The sequence below is a fragment of the Leucoraja erinacea genome, unplaced genomic scaffold (genome assembly GCF_028641065.1).
Source record: "Leucoraja erinacea ecotype New England unplaced genomic scaffold, Leri_hhj_1 Leri_303S, whole genome shotgun sequence".
Classification (NCBI taxonomy): Eukaryota; Metazoa; Chordata; class Chondrichthyes; order Rajiformes; family Rajidae; genus Leucoraja; species Leucoraja erinaceus.
This window is the reverse complement of record NW_026576204.1, coordinates 67,186-90,495: the sequence shown is the minus strand read 5'-3', so window position 1 is coordinate 90,495 and position 23,310 is coordinate 67,186. Positions and strand designations below refer to the sequence as shown.

Sequence of the window (23,310 nt, the reverse complement as noted above, 5' to 3'; positions counted from 1 at the left end):
ATTCAGTCACCGGCACCTGTCGCCGGTTGACGTAGGTAGTCGCCAATGGAATTCACCGAAGTCAGCGCCCGGCGACAACCTACGCCATGCCAGCGACATCCTACGACAGCGCCTACATCAGGAGAAGACAAGCTACGACAAGCCCACGGGTGTCGGCGAAAAGTTTTGAACATTTCCAAATCCAGTGGTGACCAGAAAGACGTTACGACTCTTTGGGCAACTGTGGAAACGACTCACGGCCGTACAGGCGACACCCCGACAACCATGTGGCAACAGCCTAGTCGCCTGTAGTCACCTAAACAATCGTTTAAGTGGGACAGGGGCATTAGTGGGCCTGTTTCATAGAAACATAGAAACATAGAAATTAGGTGCAGGAGTAAGCCATTCGGCCCTTCGAGCCTGCACCGCCATTCAATATGATCATGGCTGATCATCCAACTCAGTATCCCGTACCTGCCTTCTCTCCATACCCTCTGATCCCCTTGGCCACAAGGGCCACATCTAACGCCCTCTTAAATATAGCCAATGAACTGGCCTCGACTACCCTCTGCGGCAGAGAGTTCCAGAGATTCACCACTCTCTGTGTGAAAAAAGTTCTTCTCATCTCGGTTTTAAAGGATTTCCCCCTTATCCTCAAGCTGTGACCCCTTGTCCTGGACTTCCCCAACATGCTGTGCCTTTAAACTCAGCTGTAGTTTAAACTCAGATGTACATTAAAGCATATAATTACTGCTTTAAAGGACACAATGAGGTAACTAGTAGTTCAGCACTGCTCTCCGCTTGTGGTAGGATGGTTCAGTTGCCTGATTACTCGTTGTACCTGCACTCGTATTTGTGCAATGGCAGTAAAGTTGAATTGAATTGAATTGAAACCGTCCCTGAATCTGGAGTTGTGCGTTTTCACATCTCTGTACCGATGGGAGAAAGATAAGAGGGAGATGATGGCCTTTATGACTTAATTTAAGGCAGAGATAGATAAATTATTGACCAGATCTCCAGAGATGCTGCCTGTCCCGCTGAGTTACTCCAGCATTTTGTGTCTTCCCCAGAGATGCTGCCTGATTCGAATACAGGAGCAAAGAGGTCCTTCTGCAGTTGTACAGAGCCCTAGTGAGACCACACCTGGTGTCTTGTGTGCAGTTTTGGTCCCCTAATTTGAGGAAGGACATTCTTGCCATTGAAGGAGTGCAGCGTAGGTTTACAAGGTTAATTCCCGGGATGGCGGGACTGTCTTATGCTGAGAGGGCATCTCATTGAAACATATAAGCTTGTTAAGGGCTTGGACACGCTAGAGGCAGGAAACATAGAAACATAGAAACATAGAAATTAGGTGCAGGAGTAGGCCATTCGGCCCTTCGAGCCTGCACCGCCATTCAATATGATCATAGCTGATCATCCAACTCAGTATCCCGTACCTGCCTTCTCTCCATACCCCCTGATCCCCTTAGCCACAAGGGCCACATCTAACTCCCTCTTAAATATAGCCAATGAACTGGCCTCAACTACCCTCTGTGGCAGAGAGTTCCAGAGATTCACCACTCTCTGCGTGAAAAAAGTTCTTCTCATCTCGGTTTTAAAGGATTTCCCCTTTATCCTTAAGCTGTGACCCCTTGTCCTGGACTTCCCTAACATCGGGAACAATCTTCCTGCATCTAGCCTGTCCAACCCCTTAAGAATTTTGTAAGTTTCTATAAGATCCCCTATCAATCTCCTAAATTCTATAGAGTATAAACCAAGTCTATCCAGTCTTTCTTCATAAGACAGTCCCGACATCCCAGGAATCAGTCTGGTGAACCGTCTCTGCACTCCCTCTATGGCAATAATGTCCTTCCTCAGATTTGGAGACCAAAACTGTACGCAATACTCCAGGTGTGGTCTCACCAAGACCCTGTACAACTGCAGTAGAACCTCTCTGCTCCTATACTCAAATCCTTTTGCAATGAAAGCTAACATACCATTCGCTTTCTTTACTGCCTGCTGCACCTGCATGCCTACCTTCAATGACTGGTGTACCATGACACCCAGGTCTCGCTGCATCTCCCCCTTTCCCAATCGGCCACCATTTAGATAACAGGGAAACATGTTCCCGATGATGGGGGAGTCCAGAACCAGGGGCCACAGTTTAAGAATCAGGAGTAAGCCATTTAGAACGGAGACGAGGAAACAATTTTTCTCACAGAGAGTGGTGAGTCTGTGGAATTCTCTGCCTCAGAGGGCGGTGGAGGCAGGTTCTCTGGATGCTTTCAAGAGAGAGCTAGCTTGGGCTCTTAAAAATAGCGGAGTCAGGGGATATGAGGAGAAGGCAGGAACGGGGTACTGATTGGGGATGATCAGCCATAATCACATTGAATGGCGGTGCTGGCTCGAAGGGCTGAATGGCCTACTCCTGCACCTATTGTCTATTGTCTATTGCCTAGATACCCTCTCATCCTTCTAAACTCCATAGTGTACAAGCCCAGCTGCTCCATTCTCTCAGCATATGACAGTCCCGCCATCCCGGGAATGGGAAGGTGACACATCTCTGGGTTCTCCCTCTCCCCTGACTCTCAGTCTGAAGAAGGGTCTCGACCCGGGACGTCTCAACCAATTGCTTCTCTCCAGAGATGCTGCCTGTCCCGCTGAATTACTCCAGCATTTTGTGATTGTTGACTTTGACTTTGTCGGGGGGGTTATGGGGAGAAGGCAGACAGGAGAATGGGGTTAGGTGGGAGAGATAGATCAGCCATGATTTGATGATGGAGTAGACTTGATGGGCCGAATGGCCTCATTCTACCCCTAGCTCGTATGATCTTATGAGTGGCCAGGGTGCGTGTATTTGGCAGCATCTGCAGTTCCTTGCTCTATCCGATTGGAAAGTTAGACTGCAGGGTCAGTTAGCAACTGGAACAGACGGGATCTCAAATGCAGTGACTCACATGCTATTTATAGTCTACCTTCTCGTTCACTGATGTCAACCCACCCTGTAGCTGTCCCATCTGGCTGCCGTGTCCTCTGGCTTGTGATTCCACGTCAAGGTAGACAAACACAAAATGCTGCTAGTAACTCAGCGGGACAGGCAGCATCTCTGGAGAGAAGCAATTGGTTGAGACGTCCCGGGTCGAGACCCTTCTTCAGACTGAGAGTCAGGGGAGAGGGAGAACCCAGAGATGTGTCACCTTCCCATTCCCGGGATGGCGGGACTGTCATATGCTGAGAGAATGGAGCAGCTGGGCTTGTACACTATGGAGTTTAGAAGGATGAGAGGAGATCTCATTGAAACATATACGATTGTTAAGGGCTTGGACGCACTAGAGGCAGGAAACATGTTCCCGATGTTGGGGGAGTCCAGAACCTGGGGCCACACAGTTTGAGAATAAGGAGTAAGCCATTTCGAACGGAGATGAGGAAACACTTTTTCTTACAGAGAGTTGATAGTCTGTGGAATTCTCTGCCTCAGAGGGCGGTGGAGGCAGGTTCTCTGGATACTTTCAAGAGAGAGCTAGATAGGGCTCTTAAAGATAGCGGAGTCAGGGGATATGGGCAGAAGGCAGGAACGGGGTACTGATTGGGGATGATCAGCCATGATCATATTGAATGGCGGTGCTGGCTCGAAGGGCCGAATGGCCTCCTCCTGCACCTATTGTCTATTGTCTTCCCCTCGGCTAACAATAGAAACATAGAACCGTAAGGTCATAGAAACAGAGAAAATAGGTGCAGGAGTAGTTGGATAGTTATATGGACGGGAAAGGTATGGAGGGTTATGGTCTGAACGCGGGTATATGGGACTAGGGGAGAATACGTGTTCGGCACGGACTAGAAGGGTCGAGATGGCCTGTTTCCGTGCTGTAATTGTTATATGGTTATATGGAGTAGGCCATTCGGCCCTTCGAACCCGCACTGCCATTCAATATGCTCATGCCTGATCATCCAACTCAGTATCCCGTACCTGCCTTCTCTCCATACCCCCTGATCCCTTTAGCCACAAGGGCCACATCTAACTCCCTCTTAAATATAGCTGATCATTGCTGATCATCCCAAATCAGCATCCCGTTCCTGCCTTCTCCCATTATCCCCTGATTCTATCACCACAAAGAGCTAAATCTAACACTCTATATATAAATAACTTCCTCTTTCTGGTTCCCCAGTAATTCTGGGAGTTTATTTTTAAACATGTCTCTTTTGTAAATATTTGTTTAACTACTGCGCTATTTTATTTTTTCCCCTTCAGACTTACTATCGTCATTGAAACTCACCCAACAGTGAAAGGCCTGGTTACAGTGGATGTGGGGAGCATGTTTCCACTAGTGGGAGTTCTAGTCATAAGGTCAATGGTCATAGAGGGGTCATGAAGGTCATTCTACATTTCCCTTGACTCGTTGATCACTCGTTTTCACGCCTTACCCTTCCGTATCCCTCTCAGACTGAAGAAGGGTCTCGACCCGAAACGTCTCCCATTCCTTCTCTCCAGAGATGCTGCCTGCCCCGCTAAGTTACTCCAGCATGTTGTGTCTATCTGCAGTGTAAACCAGCATCTGAAGTTCGTTCTGTCACATTTTGTCTGGCATCTGATCATTTGCTTTTGCCCAAAAATCATAATTGTCTGATCATAAGTTCATTGAGCTGAATTTGACAATTCGGCCCATCAAGTCTACTCTGCCATTCAATCATGGCTGATCTGTCGTTCCCCTTAGTTTAGTTTTGGGGTACAGCGGAAACAGGCCCACCGAGTCCGCGCCGACCAGCGATCACCCCACAAGCATCACCACCCTACACACACTAGGGACAATTGACAATGTTTAAGAAGGAACTGCAGATGCTGGAAAATCGAAGGTAGACAAAAATGCTGGAAAAACTCAGCGGGTGCAGCAGCATCTATGGAGCGAAGGAAATAGGCAACGTTTCGGTCTGAAGAAGGGTTTCGGCCCGATAACGTTGCCTATTTCCTTCGCTCCATAGATGCTGCTGCACCCGCTGAGTTTCTCCAGCATTTTGTTGACAATGACACCAAGCCAGTTAGCCTGCAAACCTATATGTCTTTGAAGTGTTGGAGGAAACCAGAGATCCCAGAGAAAACCCCCGTAGGTCATGGGGAGAACAAACGTACAAACTCCACAAAGACAGCACCCGTAGTCAGGATCGAACCCGGGTCTCTGGCTTTCAACGGCAGCAACTTACCGCTGCACCACCTTGACCCTGATCTCCTGCCTTCTCCCCATAACCCCTGACACCCGTACTAATCAAAAATCTGTCAATCTCTTCCTTAAATATATCCACTGACTTGGCCTCCACAACCTTCTGTGGCAAAGAATTCCACAGATTCACCACCCTCTGACTAAAGAAATTCCTCCTCATCTCCTTTCTAAAAGAACGTCCTTTAATTCTGAAGCTATAACCTCTAGTCCTAGACTCTCCCACTAGTGGAAACATCCTCTCCACGTCCACTCTATCCAAGCCTTTCACTATTCTGTACATTTCAATGAGGTCCCCCCCCTCATTCTTCTAAACTCCAGTGAGTACAGGCCCAGTGCCGACAAACGCTCATCATATGTTAACCTACTCATTCCTGGGATCATTCTTGTAAACCTCCTCTGGACCCTCTCCAGAGCCTTCCTCAGATACGGTGCCCAAAATTGATCACAATATTCCAAATGTGGCCTGACCAGCACCTTATAGAGCCTCAGCATTACATCCCTGTCTTTGTATACAAGCCCTCTTGAAAAAAAGGCAAGCATTGAGTTTGCTTACTTTACTACCCATTCAACTTGCAGATTAACTTTTTGGGAATCCTGCACCAGCGCTCCCAAGTCCCATTTGCACCTCCGATTCCTCGATTCTTACACAATTTAAAAAATAGTCTACGTAGATCAATCACTATTGCTGATTTGATCCAGTGCTGGTTTTGCTATAGCTGAGCCGATCCATAATCCATGTCGGGTTTCCACTGTGTCATCTTGTGGAATGGGCACAGCCATACTGTTTAATTTTAACTAAGACTTCGAGCCATGCTCTCTGTATGTATTCTTATTAAAGTACTTATTATCAGGTTTAATGACTGTGTGTCAATAGTGCTTTACACATGGTGTCAGAAGTGGGATCCGACACTCGCCTCCAGTACTTTACACAGCCTACGCCTGTATTCCTTCTACTAAAATGCATGACCCCACACTTTGCTACACTATATTCCACCTGTCACTTCTATACCCACTCCCCCAACCTGTCCATGCCCTTCTGCAGAGTCCCCCTTTTCTCTACATTCCTTGCCCCTCCACCAAAGAATAATTTCATTAGTCTTACAACAAAAGTATTGACTTCACTTCACTTGGTGGTACAGAGGTTACAGCGCCAGAGACCCGGGTTCGATCCTGCCTATGGGTGCTGTCGGCACGCAATTTGTACATTCTCCCCGTGACCTGCGTTGGTTTTTTTTCAATAGGTGCAGGAATAGGCCTTTCGGGGATTTGATGATCACATTGAATGGTGGTGTAGGCTCGAAGGGCCGAATGGCCTACTCCTGCACCTATTGACTGTTGTCTATTGGCCCTTCGAGCCATTCAATGTGATCATGGCTGATCATCCACAATCAGTACCCCGTTCCTGCCTTCTCCCCATATCCCCTGACTCCACTATCTTGAAGAGCCCTATCTAGCTGCAAAAGTGTCTGCCCGATCTATTCCTCCCATTATATTTTATACACCTCTATAAGATCACCCCTCATCCTCCTGAGCTCCAAGGAATAGAATCCCAGCCTACTCAACCTCTCCCTATAGCTCAGGCCCTCTAGTCCTGGCAACATCCTCGTAAATCTTCTCTGAACCCTTTCCAGCTTGACAACATCTTTCCTATAACATGGTGCCCAGAACTGAACTCAATACTCTAAAATGCAGCCTCACCAATGTCTTATACAACTGCAACATGCTCAGTTCTCTGACTGATGAAGGCCAATGTGCCAAAAGCCTTTTCGACCACCTTATCTACCTGCAACTCGTCCTTCAAGGAACAAGGCATCTGCACGGCTAGGTCCCTCTGCTCTACAACACTGCGCAGAGCCTGACCATTCACTGTGTAGGTCCTGTTCTTGTCAGACCTCCTAAAATGCAACACCCCACACATTTCTCTTTTAGATTCAGATTCAGATTCAGATTCAGATTCAATTTTAATTGTCATTGTCAGTGTACAGTACAGAGACAACGAAATTTCCTCATCTCATTAAATAAATAATTACTTAAACGATTCCTGGACTATGTGTTGGAATTAAAACTCAGGTCAGTGGTCTTAGCCTCCGTTGGGATTAGAACCTGTGACATTGTCTTCATTCTTCAAAGCCAACACCATTCCCTATGAGACTATGTGTGGGGTGAGGTGGATACAAGAGTAAATCAACGGGTCAGGCAGCATCTCTGGAGAAAAGGAATGGGTGACGATTTGGCATGGTCTCCCCCCTCGACTCCGTCCAAGGGCACCGATAGTCCTTTCAGGTGAGGCAGAGGTTCACTTGCACCTCCTCCAACCTCATCTACTGTATCCGCTGTTCCAAGGTGTGGACTCCTATACACCGGCGAGATAAAGTACAGGCTTGCTGATTGTTTCGCTGAGCACCTCCGCCCAGTCCACCTAAACCAACCTGATCTCCCGGTTGCTCAACACTTCAACTCCCCCTCCCATTCCCACACTGACCTCTCTGTCCTGGGCCTCCCCCACTGTCAGAGTGAGGCCCAGTGCAAATTGGAGGAACAGCACCTCATATTCTGTTTTGTTTATTTTATTAGAAGTTAATACAGCACAAAACAGTACATAGAAACATAGAAACATAGAAACATAGAAATTAGGTGCAGGAGTAGGCTATTCGGCCCTTCGAGCCTGCACCGCCATTCAATATGATCATGGCTGATCATCCAACTCAGTATCCCGTACCTGCCTTCTCTCCATACCCCCTGATCCCCTTAGCCACAAGGGCCACATCTAACTCCCTCTAAAATATAGCCAATGAACTGGCCTCAACTACCCTCTGTGGCAGAGAGTTCCAGAGAACCTAATATTAGGTGCCAACTACAGTGGAACCTAATTTTAGGTGCCAACTATGTAATACCGTAATCCATTCTATGTACAACCTCTAGTTTTATGTTATAAGAAGGAAGTAAGCAAGACAAGAAAAAGAAAACAATAGAAAGAGGAAAAAGTGGAAAAATAGATGGTAGAGAGTAGAAAAACGTGAAGTGTGTATATAAAAAATAAAAAAAGGAAGAGAGAAAGAGGAAAGTAGAAATAGAAGAGAAGGCCCCTTAAAAGAGAATTTTTCAAATCTGTATTCGGAGATGTAGATCTATCCGCATCATGAACTGAAATCAGCAATCCTTACGGTACCGCTGCATCACATGATTCCAAAAAGTCGATGAAAGGAGACCAACTCCTTAAGAATTGGTCATATTTATCTATTAGTCGGAGTCTCATTTCTTCAAGGCGTGCTATGTCCATCATATTCCTAATCCACATTTTAACAGTTGGTATGGTTGTATTTTTCCAAACTTTAAGTATCAATTTCTTTCCCATAATTAAAAAAAACATTTTGATCTTTATTTAAATTGGTGTCTTCTCCTATTATTCCAAATATAATCCATTCCGTTTTGGGTTCTATTCTTGACTTGAAAACCTTTGTAAATATATCAAATATTTCACTCCAAAATTTATTCAACTTTGTACATCCTACAAATGAATGTGTTATATTAGCGTTTTGAAAGCATCTCATATTCTGCTTGGGCAGCTTACACCCCAGTGGTATGAACATTGACTTTTCTAACTTCAAGTAACCCTTGCTTTCCCACTCTCTCCATCCCCTCCCCGGTGCTCCGACAAGTCTGATGGTCCCACATTATTGCTGTTTGCTTTGTAGTCACCTCATCCCAGCTAACAATGACCTATTCTACATTTTTGTTGATCCCTATTCCCCTTTGTCCTGTTTTCAATCAATCAATCAACCTTTATTGTCATCTTGCAAGCAACAGTTGTACAGTGCAAAATGAAAAGACGTTTCCCAGTGAATAGCGGAGCATGCACATGAAATTTAAAACATTTCACACATAATAACACTAACACCTTACACTTCCTTATCTATGTATATCCCTCCCCCCCCCCCCCCCCCCCCCCCCCGACAGTCTGAAGAAGGCTCCCCACCCGAAACATCACCCATTCCTTTTCTCCAGATATGTTGCCTGGCCTGCTGAATGACTCCAGCATTGTGTGTCTATGTGAGGAGTGTACAGCTAATGGCAGGACCCTGAACAGCATTGATATTTAGAGGGAACTTGGAGTCCAGGTTCATAGTTCACTGAAAGTTGCAGCACAAGTGGTTCAGAAGACATCTGGCATTGCTAGGGGCAATAGACAATAGACAATAGGTGCAGGAGTAGGCCATTCGGTCCGTCGAGCCAGCACCGCCATTTAATGTGATCATGGCTGATCATCCCCAATCAGTACCCCAGCTCCTGCCTTCTCCCCATATCCCCTGACTCCGCTATTTTTAAGTCGCGTAAGCATAAGATAGTGTTAGCATGCGGGGATCTTGTCCTCTGGTCCTCGATTCTCCTACTCTGGGCAAGAGACTCTGTGCGCCTACCTGATCTAATCCTCTGATAGACACACAAAGCTGGAGTAACTCAGCGGGACAGGCACAATCTCTGGATTCTAGGACTGGGTGATGTTTCGGGTCGAGAGACCCTTCCTCATCTATTCCCCCCATGATTTTGTACATCTATATTCTACATAATCAAAATAGGGCCTACATGGTAAATGGTAGGGAATTGAAGAATGCAGGTGAACAGAGGGATCTGGGAATAACTGTGCACAGTTCCCTGAAAGTGGAATCTCATGTAGATAGGGTGGTAAAGAAAGCTTTTGATGTGCTGGCCTTTATAAATCAGAGCATTGAGTATAGAAGTTGGGATGTAATGTTAAAATTGTACAAGGCATTGGTGAGGCCAAATCTGGAGTATGGTGTACAATTTTGGTCGCCTAATTATAGGAAGGATGTCAACGAAATAGAGAGAGTACAGAGGAGATTTACTAGAATGTTGTCTGGGTTTCAGCAACTAAGTTACAGAGAAAGGTTGAACAAGTTAGGGCTTTATTCTTTGGAGCGCAGAAGGTTAAGGGGGGACTTGATAGAGGTTTTTTAAATGATGAGAGGGATAGACAGAGTTGACGTGGATAAGACTTTCCCACTGAGAGTAGGGAAGATTCAAACAAGGGGACATGACATGAGAATTAAGGGACTGAAGTTTAGGGGTAATATGAGGGGGAACGTCTTTACTCAGAGAGTGGTGGCTGTGTGGAATGAGCTTCCAGTGAAGGTGGTGGAGGCAGGTTCGATTTTATCATTTGAAAATAAATTGGATAGTTATATGGACGGGAAAGGAATGGAGGGTTATGGTCTGAGCGCAGGTAGATGGGACTAGAGGAGAATACGTGTTCGGCACGGACTAGAAGGGTCGAGTTGGCCTGTATCCGTGCTGTAATTGGTATATGGTTATATGGTTATATGGTTATAGTGGTATGTGAGGTATACAGAATAATGAGAGGAATAGATCGGGTAGAGTCTTTCACCCAGAGTAGGGGAATCGAGGACCAGAGGACATAGGTTCAAGGTGAAGGGGAAAAGATTTAAACGGGGTAACTTCTTCGCGCAGAGGGTGCTGGGTGTATGGAACGAGCTGCCAGAGGAGGTAGTCGAGGCTGGGACTATCCCAATGTTTATGAAACAGTTGGACACGTACATGGATAGGACTGTGTGAAGAAGGGTTTTGGCCCGAAACGTTGCCTATTTCCTTCGCTCCAAAGATGCTGCTGCACCCGCTGAGTTTCTCCAGCAATTTTGTGTACCATGGATAGGACATGTTTGGAGGGATATGGATTGGGGTGGAAGATTGCAACCTTCACATGGTCCGCCCTGTTTTGACAAATGCAATCGACTCGACGTGCACAAACGGAAGATCAAATAGAACCAAGCGCAGGCAAGTGGGACTAGTGTAGCTGGGACATTGTTGGCCGGTGTGGGCGAGGTGGGCCGAAGGGCCTGTTTCCACACTGTATCACTCTACGACTCTAAATCTAAACCAAGACGGAAGTCTTTATCTAACTCCATGTAACCTCTCCTGCCTGTTCTTGATTTACTGCCTTCTACCTTGAACTCCATGTCTTACATCCCTCACACTAATAATGTAGGATGACAAGCAACTGATTAGTAGAAAAACTAATAAAGCATTAATTTAATTTGACTGTCATAAATAATTAGCGTAGCAGCGGCAATTACTCCACAGCTCATCTCTTCCGCGATGTGATATGGTTTCTGATCTCCCCGAGACTGCATCGAACCCAGGTGTGTTGTTCAGCCGACTGCTTCAATGATTCAACGAGACTCTATTATCACGTGTACCCAGGTACAGTGAGATTTGGTTTGTTTTGTTTAACAGAACCCAGTAAAATTCACCATGCAGCAGACCTCACCAAGGCCGTACACTGATGCAGATTCAGATTCAATCTTTATAGTCATTGTGCAGTGTACAGTACAGAGACAACGAAATGCAGTTAGCATCTCCCCCAGAAGAGCGACATAGAACTTAGTGCACAAAGCCTTGGGCACGCTTCTGTCATCGACAAAGTTACACAAGTTCACTGAACGGTCGTAGCGTGGCGGTAGACTAACTTCCTTATGGGCCTGGGAGAATGGAGCGGCTGGGCTTGTACACTCTGGAGTTTAGAAGGATGAGAGGGGATCTCATTGAAACAGATAAGATTGTTAATGGCTTGGACACACTAGAGGCAGGAAACATGTTCCCGATGTTTAAGAAGGAACTGCAGATGCTGGAGAATCGAAGGTACACAAAAAAGCTGGGGAAACTCAGCGGGTGCAGCAGCATCTATGGAGCGAAGGAAATAGGCAACGTTTCGGCCCGAAACGTTGCCTATTTCCTTCGCTCCATAGATGCTGCTGCACCCGCTGAGTTTCTCCAGCTTTTTTGTGTAACATGTTCCCGATGTTGGGGGAGTCCAGAACCAGGGGCCACACAGTTTAAGAATAAGGAGTAAGCCATTTAGAACGGAGACGAGGAAACACTTTTTCTCACAGAGAGTGGTGAGTCTGAGGAATTCTCTGCCTCAGAGGGCGGTGGAGGCCGGTTCTCTGGATGCTTTCAAGAGAGAGCTAGATAGGGCTCTTAAAGATAGCGGAGTCAGGGGATATGGGGTGAAGGCAGGAACGGGGTACTGATTGGGGATGATCAGCCATGATCACATTGAATGGCAGTGCTGGCTCGAAGGGCCAAATGGCCTACTCCTGCACCTATTGTCTGTTGTTTATTGTCTATTGTATATTGATAGGTACAAGGAAAGGGCAGGGATATGGGACTAGTGTAGTGCATGTTGGTTGACGTAGACAAGGTGGGCTGTAGGGCCTGTTTGCACGCTGTACGACTCTGTGACTATCTTTATCTCTCAAAAGGGCCTGTCCCACTTACGTGACTTTTTCGACGACTGCCGGCACCCGCCATAGGTCGTTACAGGTTGCCGAAAATGTTTAACACGTTGAAAATCCAGCGGCGACCAGAACAAGGTACGACTCTTTGGGCGACTACTCACGACCATACAGGCTTCACCCCGCGACATGTCGCCTGTACGGTCGTGAGTCGTCTCCTCAGTCGCCCAAAGAGTCGTAGCGACTTTCTGGTTGCCGCTGGATTTTCAACATGTTGAACATTTCCGCCGACCTGCAGCGACCTATGACGGGTTTTCCCGGCAGTCGTCGAAAAAGTCACGTAAGTGGGACAGGTCCATCATTTTAATGGAATTCACCTGGCGACAAACTACGTCAGTATGAAGATGTGTCTTGACCCAAAACCTCGCCCACTCCTTCTATCTGGTAATCCACTGAGCTAGCAGGCACACACACAGAACAGCTCAACTACCCACTCCCCTACTGAGAAGATCAAAGCCATTGTCTTCAGACTCTCGTAGAGAGAGTGATACAGTGTGGAAACAGGCCCTTCGGCCCAACCTGCCCACACCAGCCAACATGCCCCAGCTACACTAGTCCCACTTGCTCACGTTTGGTCCATATCCCCCCAAACCTGTCCTATCCATGTACCTGTCCAAATGTTTCATAAACGTTTCGATAACCCCAGCCTCAACTACCTCCTCGTTCCATACACCCACCACCCCTGTGCAAAAATGTTACCCCTCGGGTTCCTATTAAATCTTTCCCCCTTCAACTTAAACCTATGTCCTCTGGTTCTTGTTATCCTAGTCTGGGCAAGAGACTGTGTGTCAAGAGAATTTGTGAACGGAGGCACAACATTCCCCACCCTCCAGACTTCTGAACCTCACCCCTATTTAATGATGACCCGTAAATCTCAGCCAGGGCTCCCGCAATTTCCTTTCCAGCTTCCCACAATGTCCTCGGATATATTTCGATCAGGCTCGGGAGATATGTCTCGGTACAATCACAACATTTAAGAAACATTTGGACAGGTATGTGGATGGGACAGGTTTAGAGGGATTTGGGTCCAAACGCGGGCAGGTTTCGTTTCGAGATACACACATACACACACACACACACACACACACACACACACACACACACACACACACACACACACACACACACACACGCACACACACACACACACACACACACACACACACACACACACGCACACACACTCTCACACACACACATCGTGAAGGCGGGGGACAGGGAAAGTGGGGGACCGCTGTCTACGCGATGAAGAGGAAAGTAAACGGCTGCCACAGTGAACGTTAAGACCTTTAGAGGGGCGGGGGGGGGGGGGGGGGGGGGGGGGGTGGAGGAGGTGCACCTATTGTCTATTGTCTATTATATTGAATGCACCAGTGCATCTGGGACTGATGTAGATGGGACATGTTGGACAGTGTGGGCACGTTGGGCCGAAGGGCCTGTTTCCGCGCTGTACTGAGTGACTGAGTATGGCACACCGCATCTGAATACCCTGCGTATTATTGACACAGACTGCAATGGGGATGCGCAGAAGACAGCAGCACTTCAAGTTGAGCATCTTATTATGAAGTTGATTGATGGCAAATGTGATGAAATGATTGCACGATAATCCTGTCCCTGTAACTCATCTGACAATTAGTGAGCGGAGTTATTGAATCTTCTTAACGGAGAGCTATAAAGTTTTAAGAGTGCAAGATTACTTGTCAACCTTCCCGGATAGCAACACCAGGATGCTGCTCCTCCCGTCTGGAAAGGGTAGCAACAAAGATTCACGAGGATGTTGGCAGGAACGGGGTACTGATTGTGGATGATCAGCCATGATCACATTGAATGGCGGTGCTGGCTCGAAGGGCCGAATGGCCTACTGCTGCACCGATTGCCTATTGTCCATTGTCCATTGAATGGCGGTGCTGGCTCGAAGGGCCGAATGGCCTACTCCTGCACCTATTGTCTATTGTCTATTTGAGACTTTATTGAGATACATCGCCAAGGACTACTCTCACCCCAACCATGGACTGTTTACCCTCCTACCATCCGGGAGGCGCTACAGGTCTCTCCGTTGCCGAACCAGCAGGTCGAGGAACAGCTTCTTTCCGGCGGCTGTCACTCTACTCAACAACGTACCTCGGTGACTGCCAATCACCACCCACCCCCCGGACACTTATTATTATTTATTCAAATCGTTTGCTATGTCGCTCTTCCAGGAAGATGCTAAATGCATTTCGTTGTCTCTGTACTGTACACTGACAATGACAATTAAAATTGAATCTGAATCTGAATCTGAATCTGATACATAGAAATATGAGGGGAATATGAGGGTGGTGGGTGTATGGAACGTGTGGCCAGAGGAGACAGTTGTGGCAGGGACTATCACAACGTTTGGGGTACATGGATAGGACAGGTTTGGAGGGACATGGGCCAAATGCAGGTAGGTAGGACTAATGTATCTGGGACATGTTGGCCGGTGTGGGCAAGTTGGGTCTGAGGGCCTGTTTGGGGTTGTGTGACTCTAGGAACATAACTTCGAACTTAGAAAAGCGCTGCATAGGGACAGGCCCTACGGCTCACAATGCCCTGGGCCAAACATAATGCCAGGTTAAACTAATCTCATCTGCATGCAATCAGCCCAAGTCTTTCCCCCTTGTTTGGGGGAGTCTAAGGCAAAAGGCAGAGGTTTGAGGTGAGAGGGGAATGACTTTAAAGGGTTCCGATGGGCAACTTTTCACAAGTTCGCAAGTCGTAGGAGTAGAATTAGGCCATTCGGCCCATCAAGTCCGCTCTGCCATTCAATCATGGCCTATCTCTGCCCCCTAATCCAATTTTCCTGCCTTCTCCCCATGGCCCTTAGAAATATCCACCATCCTCCGTGGCAAGTGCTGGAGAAACTCAGCGGGGGAGGCAGCATCTATGGAGAAAAGGAGTAGGCGACGTTTCGGGTCGAGACCCTTCTTCAGACTGTCCTCTGCGGCAATGAGTTCTATAGATTAACTACCCTCTGACTGAAGAACTTCCTCCTCGTCTCCTTTCTAAAAGAGCGCCCTTTAATCCTGAAGCTTGGACCTCTGGTCCTAGACTCTCCCACCAGTGGAAACATCCTCTCCACATCCACTGGTCTTTCATTATTCTGTACGTTTCAATGAGATCCCCCCTCAACCTTGTCAACTCCAGCGAGTACGGGCCCAGTGCCGTCAAACGCTCATCATACGCAAACCCACTCAACCCTGGGATCTCCTCTGGACGCTCTCCAGAGCCAGCAAATCCTTCCTCAGATATCTGGCCCAAATTTGCTCACAGTAATCCAAATGTGGCCTGACCAGCGCCTTATAGAGTCTCAGCATTACATCCTTGTCTAACTGTTTCTTAAATAACCATATAACAATTACAGCACGGAAACAGGCCATCTCGACCCTTCTAGTCCGTGCTGAACACGTATTCTCCCCTAGTCCCATATACCTGCGCTCAGACCATAACCCAGACCATTACCAACACAGAGGGTACCAGACCAACTAGTGGTAAGTGGGATGAATGTAGATGGAATTGATTGATTGTTTGATTGTTTGATTAACTGATTGATAGATTTATTGATTGATTGTAATGTACAGCTTGGAAACAGGCCCTTCGGCCCACCGAGTCCATGCTGGCCATCGATCTCCTATTCACACCAGTTTTATGTTATCCAGCATTCGCATCCACTCCCTACGCACCAGGGGCAATTTACGGAGACCAATTAACCTGGTACATGGACAGGTCAGGTTTCTGCCCACCTACGGGCAAACGCAGGTGGGACTCGTGTAGATGGGGCACGTTGGTCGGCGTGGGCAAGTTTTCACGCTGTATCACTCTATCCAATAAACCCGCACATCTCTCTGGCATGTGGGAGGAAAGTGGAGCACCGCGGAAAAAAACCCACGTGGTCACAGGGAGAACGTGTAAACTCCACACAGACAGCAGCCGAGTTCAGGATCAAACCGGGGCATCTTGGTCCGGTGAGGCAGCGGTTCTACTAGCTGCGCCTCCGTGATGTACTATTTGATTGGACACAGTGGGCCAAAAACCTACTATAGTCTACAATGGTGGAACTATTTTACACCTACATACACACACACACACACGCACGCACGCACACACATGCGCAAGCACATATACACACACACTCGCACACGCACATATACACACACACACAATGACGCACACATATACACACACATTCGCACACGCACATATACACACACACACACATCACGCACGCACATATACACACACACACGCACACGCACATATACACACACACACAATCACGCACGCACATATACACACACATTCGCACACGCACATATACACACACACACACACACAATCACGCACATATACACACACACACAATCACGCACGCACATATACACACACATTCGCACACGCACATATACACACACACAATCACGCACATATACACACACACACAATCACGCACGCACATATACACACACATTCGCACACGCACATATACACACACACACAATCACGCACATATACACACACACACAATCACGCACGCACATATACAAACACACACTCGCACACACACATCTACACACAAGCATGCACACATATACAGACACACTCACGCATGCACACATATACACACATATACACACACACTTGCTCATGCACACATAAACACACAAAGCCCTGCCTGCACACATACACATGCGCACGCATATGCACGCACACACGCATACACACACAGATATATACGCACACATATACACACATTTGGGAACGCACACATATACACATACCTGCAGGCAAGAGAGCACACCCACACACGCACGCCCACACACAGTCGCACGCGTGTACACACACACACACATTAATGGTTACATGGACAGGTACACACAGAGCAATCCAAACACGCACAACCCATCTGCAAGTGCAGACTACATGAAATCAGCTCTGTTAGAACAATCTATCAATGATAATGCAAATTATACCTGCACTCCAGTAATATATTCAGCAAATGATTAAACATCTTGACTATGATCTGACTAGTGCATATTTAATCAGGAAATGGAACAAGACTCGGGGCATGCTGGTGTATGTGAAGATGTTGGGACAGGAGGGGGCCGTCAGAGGTGAGGATGCCGCCATAAGGGATAGGAGCAGAATCAGGCCATTCGACCCATCAGGTCTATTCTGCCATTCTATCTCTCCCTCCCAACCCCATTCTCCTGCCTTCTCCCCATAACCCCTGACACCCTTACTAATCAAGAATCTACCTATCTCCGCCATAGAAATATCCACTAACTTGGCCTCCACAGCCTTGTGTGGCAAAGAATTCCACAGATTCACCACCCTCTGACGAAATCAATCCTCGTCTCCTTCCTAAAGGAACGTCCTTTAATTCTGAGGCTGTGTCCTCTAGTCCTAGACTCTCCCACGAGTGGAAACATCCTCTCCACATCCACTCTATCCAGGCCTTTCACGGTGGTACTTACAGCCGCTGAGAATGTCAGAAGGATTTTTGCACAATTGTTTTGAATATATTCATTACTCTCAATTAAATGTACCTTTGGGTAAAATAGTCTGTGAGGTCGGTTTTGTGGCTCAGCGGTAGAGTTGCTGCCTTGCAGCGCCGGAGACCCGGGTTCCATCCTGATTACGGGTGCTGTCTGTGCGTTCACCCCGTGACCTGCTTGGGTACTTATCCGGCTGCTCCGGTTTCCGACCACACTCCAAAGACATGCAGGTTTGTCGGATAACTGGCTTGGTAAAATTGCCTCAAATGTAATTTGTCCCTGGTGCGTGCAGGATAGCGTTAGTGTACGGGGAACGCGGGCCGGCGCAGACGCCGACAAGCGATGCCCGCACGTTAACACTACGGCCAATTTTTACACTTACACCAAGCCAATTAACCTACAAACCTGAACGGCTTTGGAGTGTGGGAGGAAATCGAAGATCCCGGAGAAAACCCAACGCAGGTCACGGGGAGAACGTGCAAACTCCGTACAGACAGCACCCGTGGTCGGGATCGAACCCGGGTCTCCGGCGCTGCATTCGCTGTGAGGCAGCGACTCTACCGCTGCACCACCGCGACCGCCCTTAAATATCTTAGTATAAACAAAGCTGTCCTCGATTAGACACGCCAGAACAGTGCGTGCAGAAACCGAAATATAGGTCCGTGCCTGCAACAAGAAAGAGGTCAAGGAATAGTGTTCCCATCCCAAAGAGAATAGGTGAGACCACATCTGGAGTATTGTGTACAGTTTTGGTCTCCTAATTTGAGGAAGGACATCCTTGTGATCGAGGCAGTGCAGCGTAGGTTCACAAGATTGATCCCTGGGATGGCGGGACTGTCATATGAGGAAAGATTGAAAAGACTGGGCTTGTATTCACTGGTGTTTAGTAGGATCTTAAGGGGTTGGACAGGCTAGATGCAGGAAGATTGTTCCCGATGTTGGGGAAGTCCAGAACAAGGGTCACAGTTTAAGAATAAGGGGGAAGTCTTTAAGGACCGAGATGAGAAAAACATTTTTCACACAGAGAGTGGGGAATATGTGGAATTCTCTGCCACAGAAGGTAGTTGAGGCCAGTTCATTGTCTATATTTAAGAGGGAGTTAGATGTGGCCCTTGTGGCTAAAGGGATCAGGGGGTACGGAGAGAAGGCAGGTACAGGATACTGAGTTGGATGATCAGCCATGATCATATTGAATGGCGGTGCAGGCTCGAAGGGCCGAATGTCCTACTCCTGCACCTATTTTCTATGTTTCTATGTTTCTATGTCTCTATGAGGGGGGATCTTACAGAAACATATAAAATTATAAAAGGACTGGACAAGCTAGATGTAGGAAAAATGTTCCCAATGTTGGGCGAGTCCAGAACCAGGGGCCACAGTCTTAGAATAAAAGGGAGGTCATTTAAGACTGAGGTGAGAAAAAACTTTTTTCAACCAGAGAGTTGCGAATTTGTGGAATTCCCTGCCACAGAGGGCAGTGGAGGCCAAGTCACTGGATGGATTTAAGAGAGAGTTAGATAGAGAGAGCTCTAGGGGCTAGTGGAGTCAAGGGATATGGGGAGAAATCAGGCACGGGTTATTGATTGAGGACGATCAGCCATGATCACAATGAATGACGGTGCTGGCCCGAAGGGCCGAATGGCCTCCTCCTACACCTATTGTCTATGCTTCTATGTCGAATCTTCAGCTTGCTACTCCCACTGCATGTGCCCAGAGTACCAGTCACAATCCCCAGGGGTTCAAGAGGGGTTTCGTATGGTGGTGTTTAGAGATACAGCACGGAAACAGGCCATTCGGCCCACCGGGTCCACACTAACCAGCGATCTCCGCACACTAACACCCACTGGGGACAATGTTTACATTTACCAAGCCAATCAACCTACACGACTTTGGAGTGTGGGAGGAAACCGGAGATCTCGGCCTAAAACATCGATTGTCCATTCCCTCCACGGATGGTGCCTGACCCTCTGAGTTTACTTCGGCCTGGTTTAGAGATGCAGCGCGGAAACAGGCCCTTCGGCCCACCGAGTCTGCACCAACCGGCGATACCCCACGCGCTAATGCTATCCGTCACACACTAGGGACGATTTTACATTTACACCAAGCCAATTAACCTATAAACCTGTACGTCTTTGGAGTGTGGGAGGAAAGCGCAGATCCCGGGCAAAACCCACGCGGGTCAAGGGGAGAACGTGCAAACTCCGTACAGACAGCACCCGTACACTGGACACTGTAAGCGCAGTAAAGCAACGACTCTACCGCCACGCCACCGTGACCGCTGCAAAGTTTCTCCAATGGTTTGTTTTTTAATTTCCTTAAGACTTTGCCGTTCCTGTTGGAGATCTATCAGAAGCGCTGCTTCCGCAGAGCCATCTCCATCATTAAGGACCCTTACCACCTTCTCCCTCCCACTACATCTTCTCCCTCCTGCCAGTGGTCAGGGGGGAGGGGGGGTTATGAGGACTGTAGTGTGGGTGGGGAAGAGCTGGGGGGTCACATGGTTTGATGGGAATGAGGAAGACCCAGTGGAACAGCCACTGAGGTTACCAGGGTTGGGTGGGGGCTAGCACTAGGACCCAGCGCAGTCAAACCGAGGGGGGTGGGAATCTGCAGCGTGGAGACTGCAGGCCCGGTGCTGAGTCCAGGCTGCAGGTAAGGGCGATGGCTGCGGGCTGCTGGAGGGCGGTGGAGTGGCCAGGGTCAGCGGGCAAAGAGCGGGAGGTCCCATTGGGGCGGATGGTCCCTGGTGAGGCAGCGAGGTGAGTCGGCCCCCCTAGATCTCGGGGCCCTCGCTTATACGTAAATCCGGCCCTGGGTCAGAGGACAAATAGCGCTGGTCACGTGTGTGACCTGACACGGAAGCATTTTTTTCATCGCTCAGTTTTATCTTACAAACTGTATGTGAATTTTAAAAAAAAAGCTAAGATGTTCATATCTTTGCCAGACACGCATTATGGTTCTGCAGGTAGGAAAATAGCAATGAGTAAGATGAATCTCTTACCATATCTTCTTAAAGTAATAGTTGATGCGATGGCATCTGGTCACGTGTGTGACATTTTTGGGGTTCACTTTACAACGAATGGCCCCCCCTAGAAATGATGGACTGATGACCTTACGGACAGCATTGGGTCACTCACCTGCACATGATCTCATGTGTGAGCAGCACTCGACACATATCTGGGTTCTTGTCCTGTCCTTCATATATGATGGCCTGCAAAATGAAAGAGAGTCATGTTGTCAAATCACAGACAATAGACAATAATAATAATAATAATAATAATAATATAATATAATAATAAATTTTATTTATGGGCGCCTTTCAAGAGTCTCAAGGACACCTTACAAGAATTTAGCAGGTAGAGGAAAAACATGTAAAGGGAATGAAATAAATAGTAGAGACATGACTAGTACACAAAGTAAATACAGAATTCAATACAAAACACAGTATGAGGCAATTCATGCACAGATGAAAAGGGAGGGGGACGTGGGGCTAAGGATAGGCAGAGGTGAAGAGATGGGTCTTGAGGCGGGACTATAAGATGGTGAGGGACACGGAATTGCGGATCAGTTGGGGGAGGGAGTTCCAGAGCCTGGGAGCTGCCCTGGAGAAGGCTCTGTCCCCTAAACTGCGGAGGTTGGATTTGTGGATGGAGCGGAGACCGGCTGATGTGGATCTGAGGGGCTGTGAGGGTTGGTAGGGGGAGAGGAGGTCAGTGAGATATGGGGCGGCCAGATGGTGGAGGGCTTTGTAGGTGAGGACCAGGATTTTGTAGGTGATCCGGTGGGAGATGGGAAGCCAGTGAAGTTGTTTGAGGACTGGAGTGATGTGATGCCAGGATTTGGTGTGGGTGATGAGTCGGGCGGCTGCGTTGTGGACCAGTTGGAGTCGGTTGATGTAGGTGCAGGAGGAGGCCATTCGGCCCTTCGAGCCAGCACCACCATTCAATGTGATCATGGCTGATCATCCCCAATCAGTACCCCGTTCCTGCCTTCTCCCCATATTCCCTGACTCCGCTATCTTTAAGAGCCCTATCTAGCTCTCTCTTGAAAGTATCCAGAGAACCGGCCTCCACCGCCCGAGGCAGAGAATTCCACAGACTCACCACTCTCTGTGAGAAAAAGTGTTTCCTCATCTCTGTTCTAAATGGCTTACTCCTTATTCTTACAAACTGTGTACAAACTCTAACAAACTTTTTCGGACTCAAGGTCCAGACAAGGGCCAACATTACATAAAAATATATTGCATATAAAAACACCATACACATATCTATCTATCTTCTATCTACTGCAGTTGTACAGGGTCTTGGTGAGACCACACCTGGAGTATTGCGTACAGTTTTGGTCTTCAAATCTGAGGAAGGACATTATTGCCATAGAGGGAGTGCAGAGAAGGTTCACCAGACTGATTCTTGGGATGTCAGGACTGTCTTATGAAGAAAGACTGGATAGACTTGGTTTATACTCTCTAGAATTTAGGAGATTGAGAGGGGATCTTATAGAAACTTACAAAATTCTTAAGGAGTTGGACAGGCTAGATGCAGGAAGATTGTTCCCGATGTTGGGGAAGTCCAGGACAAGGGGTCACAGCTTAAGGATAAGGGGGAAATCCTTTAAAACCGAGATGAGAAGAACTTTTTTCACACAGAGAGTGGTGAATCTCTGTAACTCTCTGCCACAGAGGGTAGTTGAGGCCAGTTCATTGGCTATATTTAAGAGGGAGTTTGATGTGGCCCTTGTGGCTAAGGGGATCAGAGGGTATGGAGAGAAGGCAGGTACGGGATACTGAGTTGGATGATCAGCCATGATCATATTGACTGGCGGTGCAGACTCGAAGGGCCTAATGGCCTCTACTCCTGCACCTAATTTCTATGTTTCTATGTTTCTATCTATCTATTATATATTAAAACTGTGTGGCTGCCGCCTGCCATCTGGCGTCCGGCTGCCTTTCTGCCTTTTGACTCGTTGATGGCTGCTCCTTCCTATCAGCTTCCAACACACTTCAAAACAAAGTTGCAAGACAGGAACACTCTGAACTTTTCACTGCTGCAGCAGCCAGGGTAGGTGCAATTGGAATTTTTTTTTTAATCCACTGCTGAGGGAGGCAGGGGAGTGCTGGAATCTTACATTGGGGAACGGCTTCAGTTCCGTTGGAGGAGACGGGTGCATGGTGGAATATTGGGTTGGGGGATCACACCATTGGGGGAGCAGACCCAACGGGTCTGCACTTGGTCTAGTATACATATAAGATCTTAGTATATCACTTATAAAAGCATCATAAATTATATATTAAAAAACACA

At 47.6% G+C, this 23,310-nt stretch overlaps 1 protein-coding gene across 1 annotated transcript in view; it reads right to left on the bottom strand.

Annotated features, from left to right (window-relative positions):
- Window positions 1-23,310, bottom strand: part of LOC129693461 (transcription factor COE3-like) — a 77,986-nt gene that overhangs the window by 9,867 nt on the left and 44,809 nt on the right. The window contains exon 5 of the mRNA XM_055630274.1: window positions 21,150-21,223. Within this exon, the coding sequence (XP_055486249.1) occupies window positions 21,150-21,223 (74 nt within the window). The remainder of the gene's footprint in view (window positions 1-21,149; window positions 21,224-23,310) is intronic.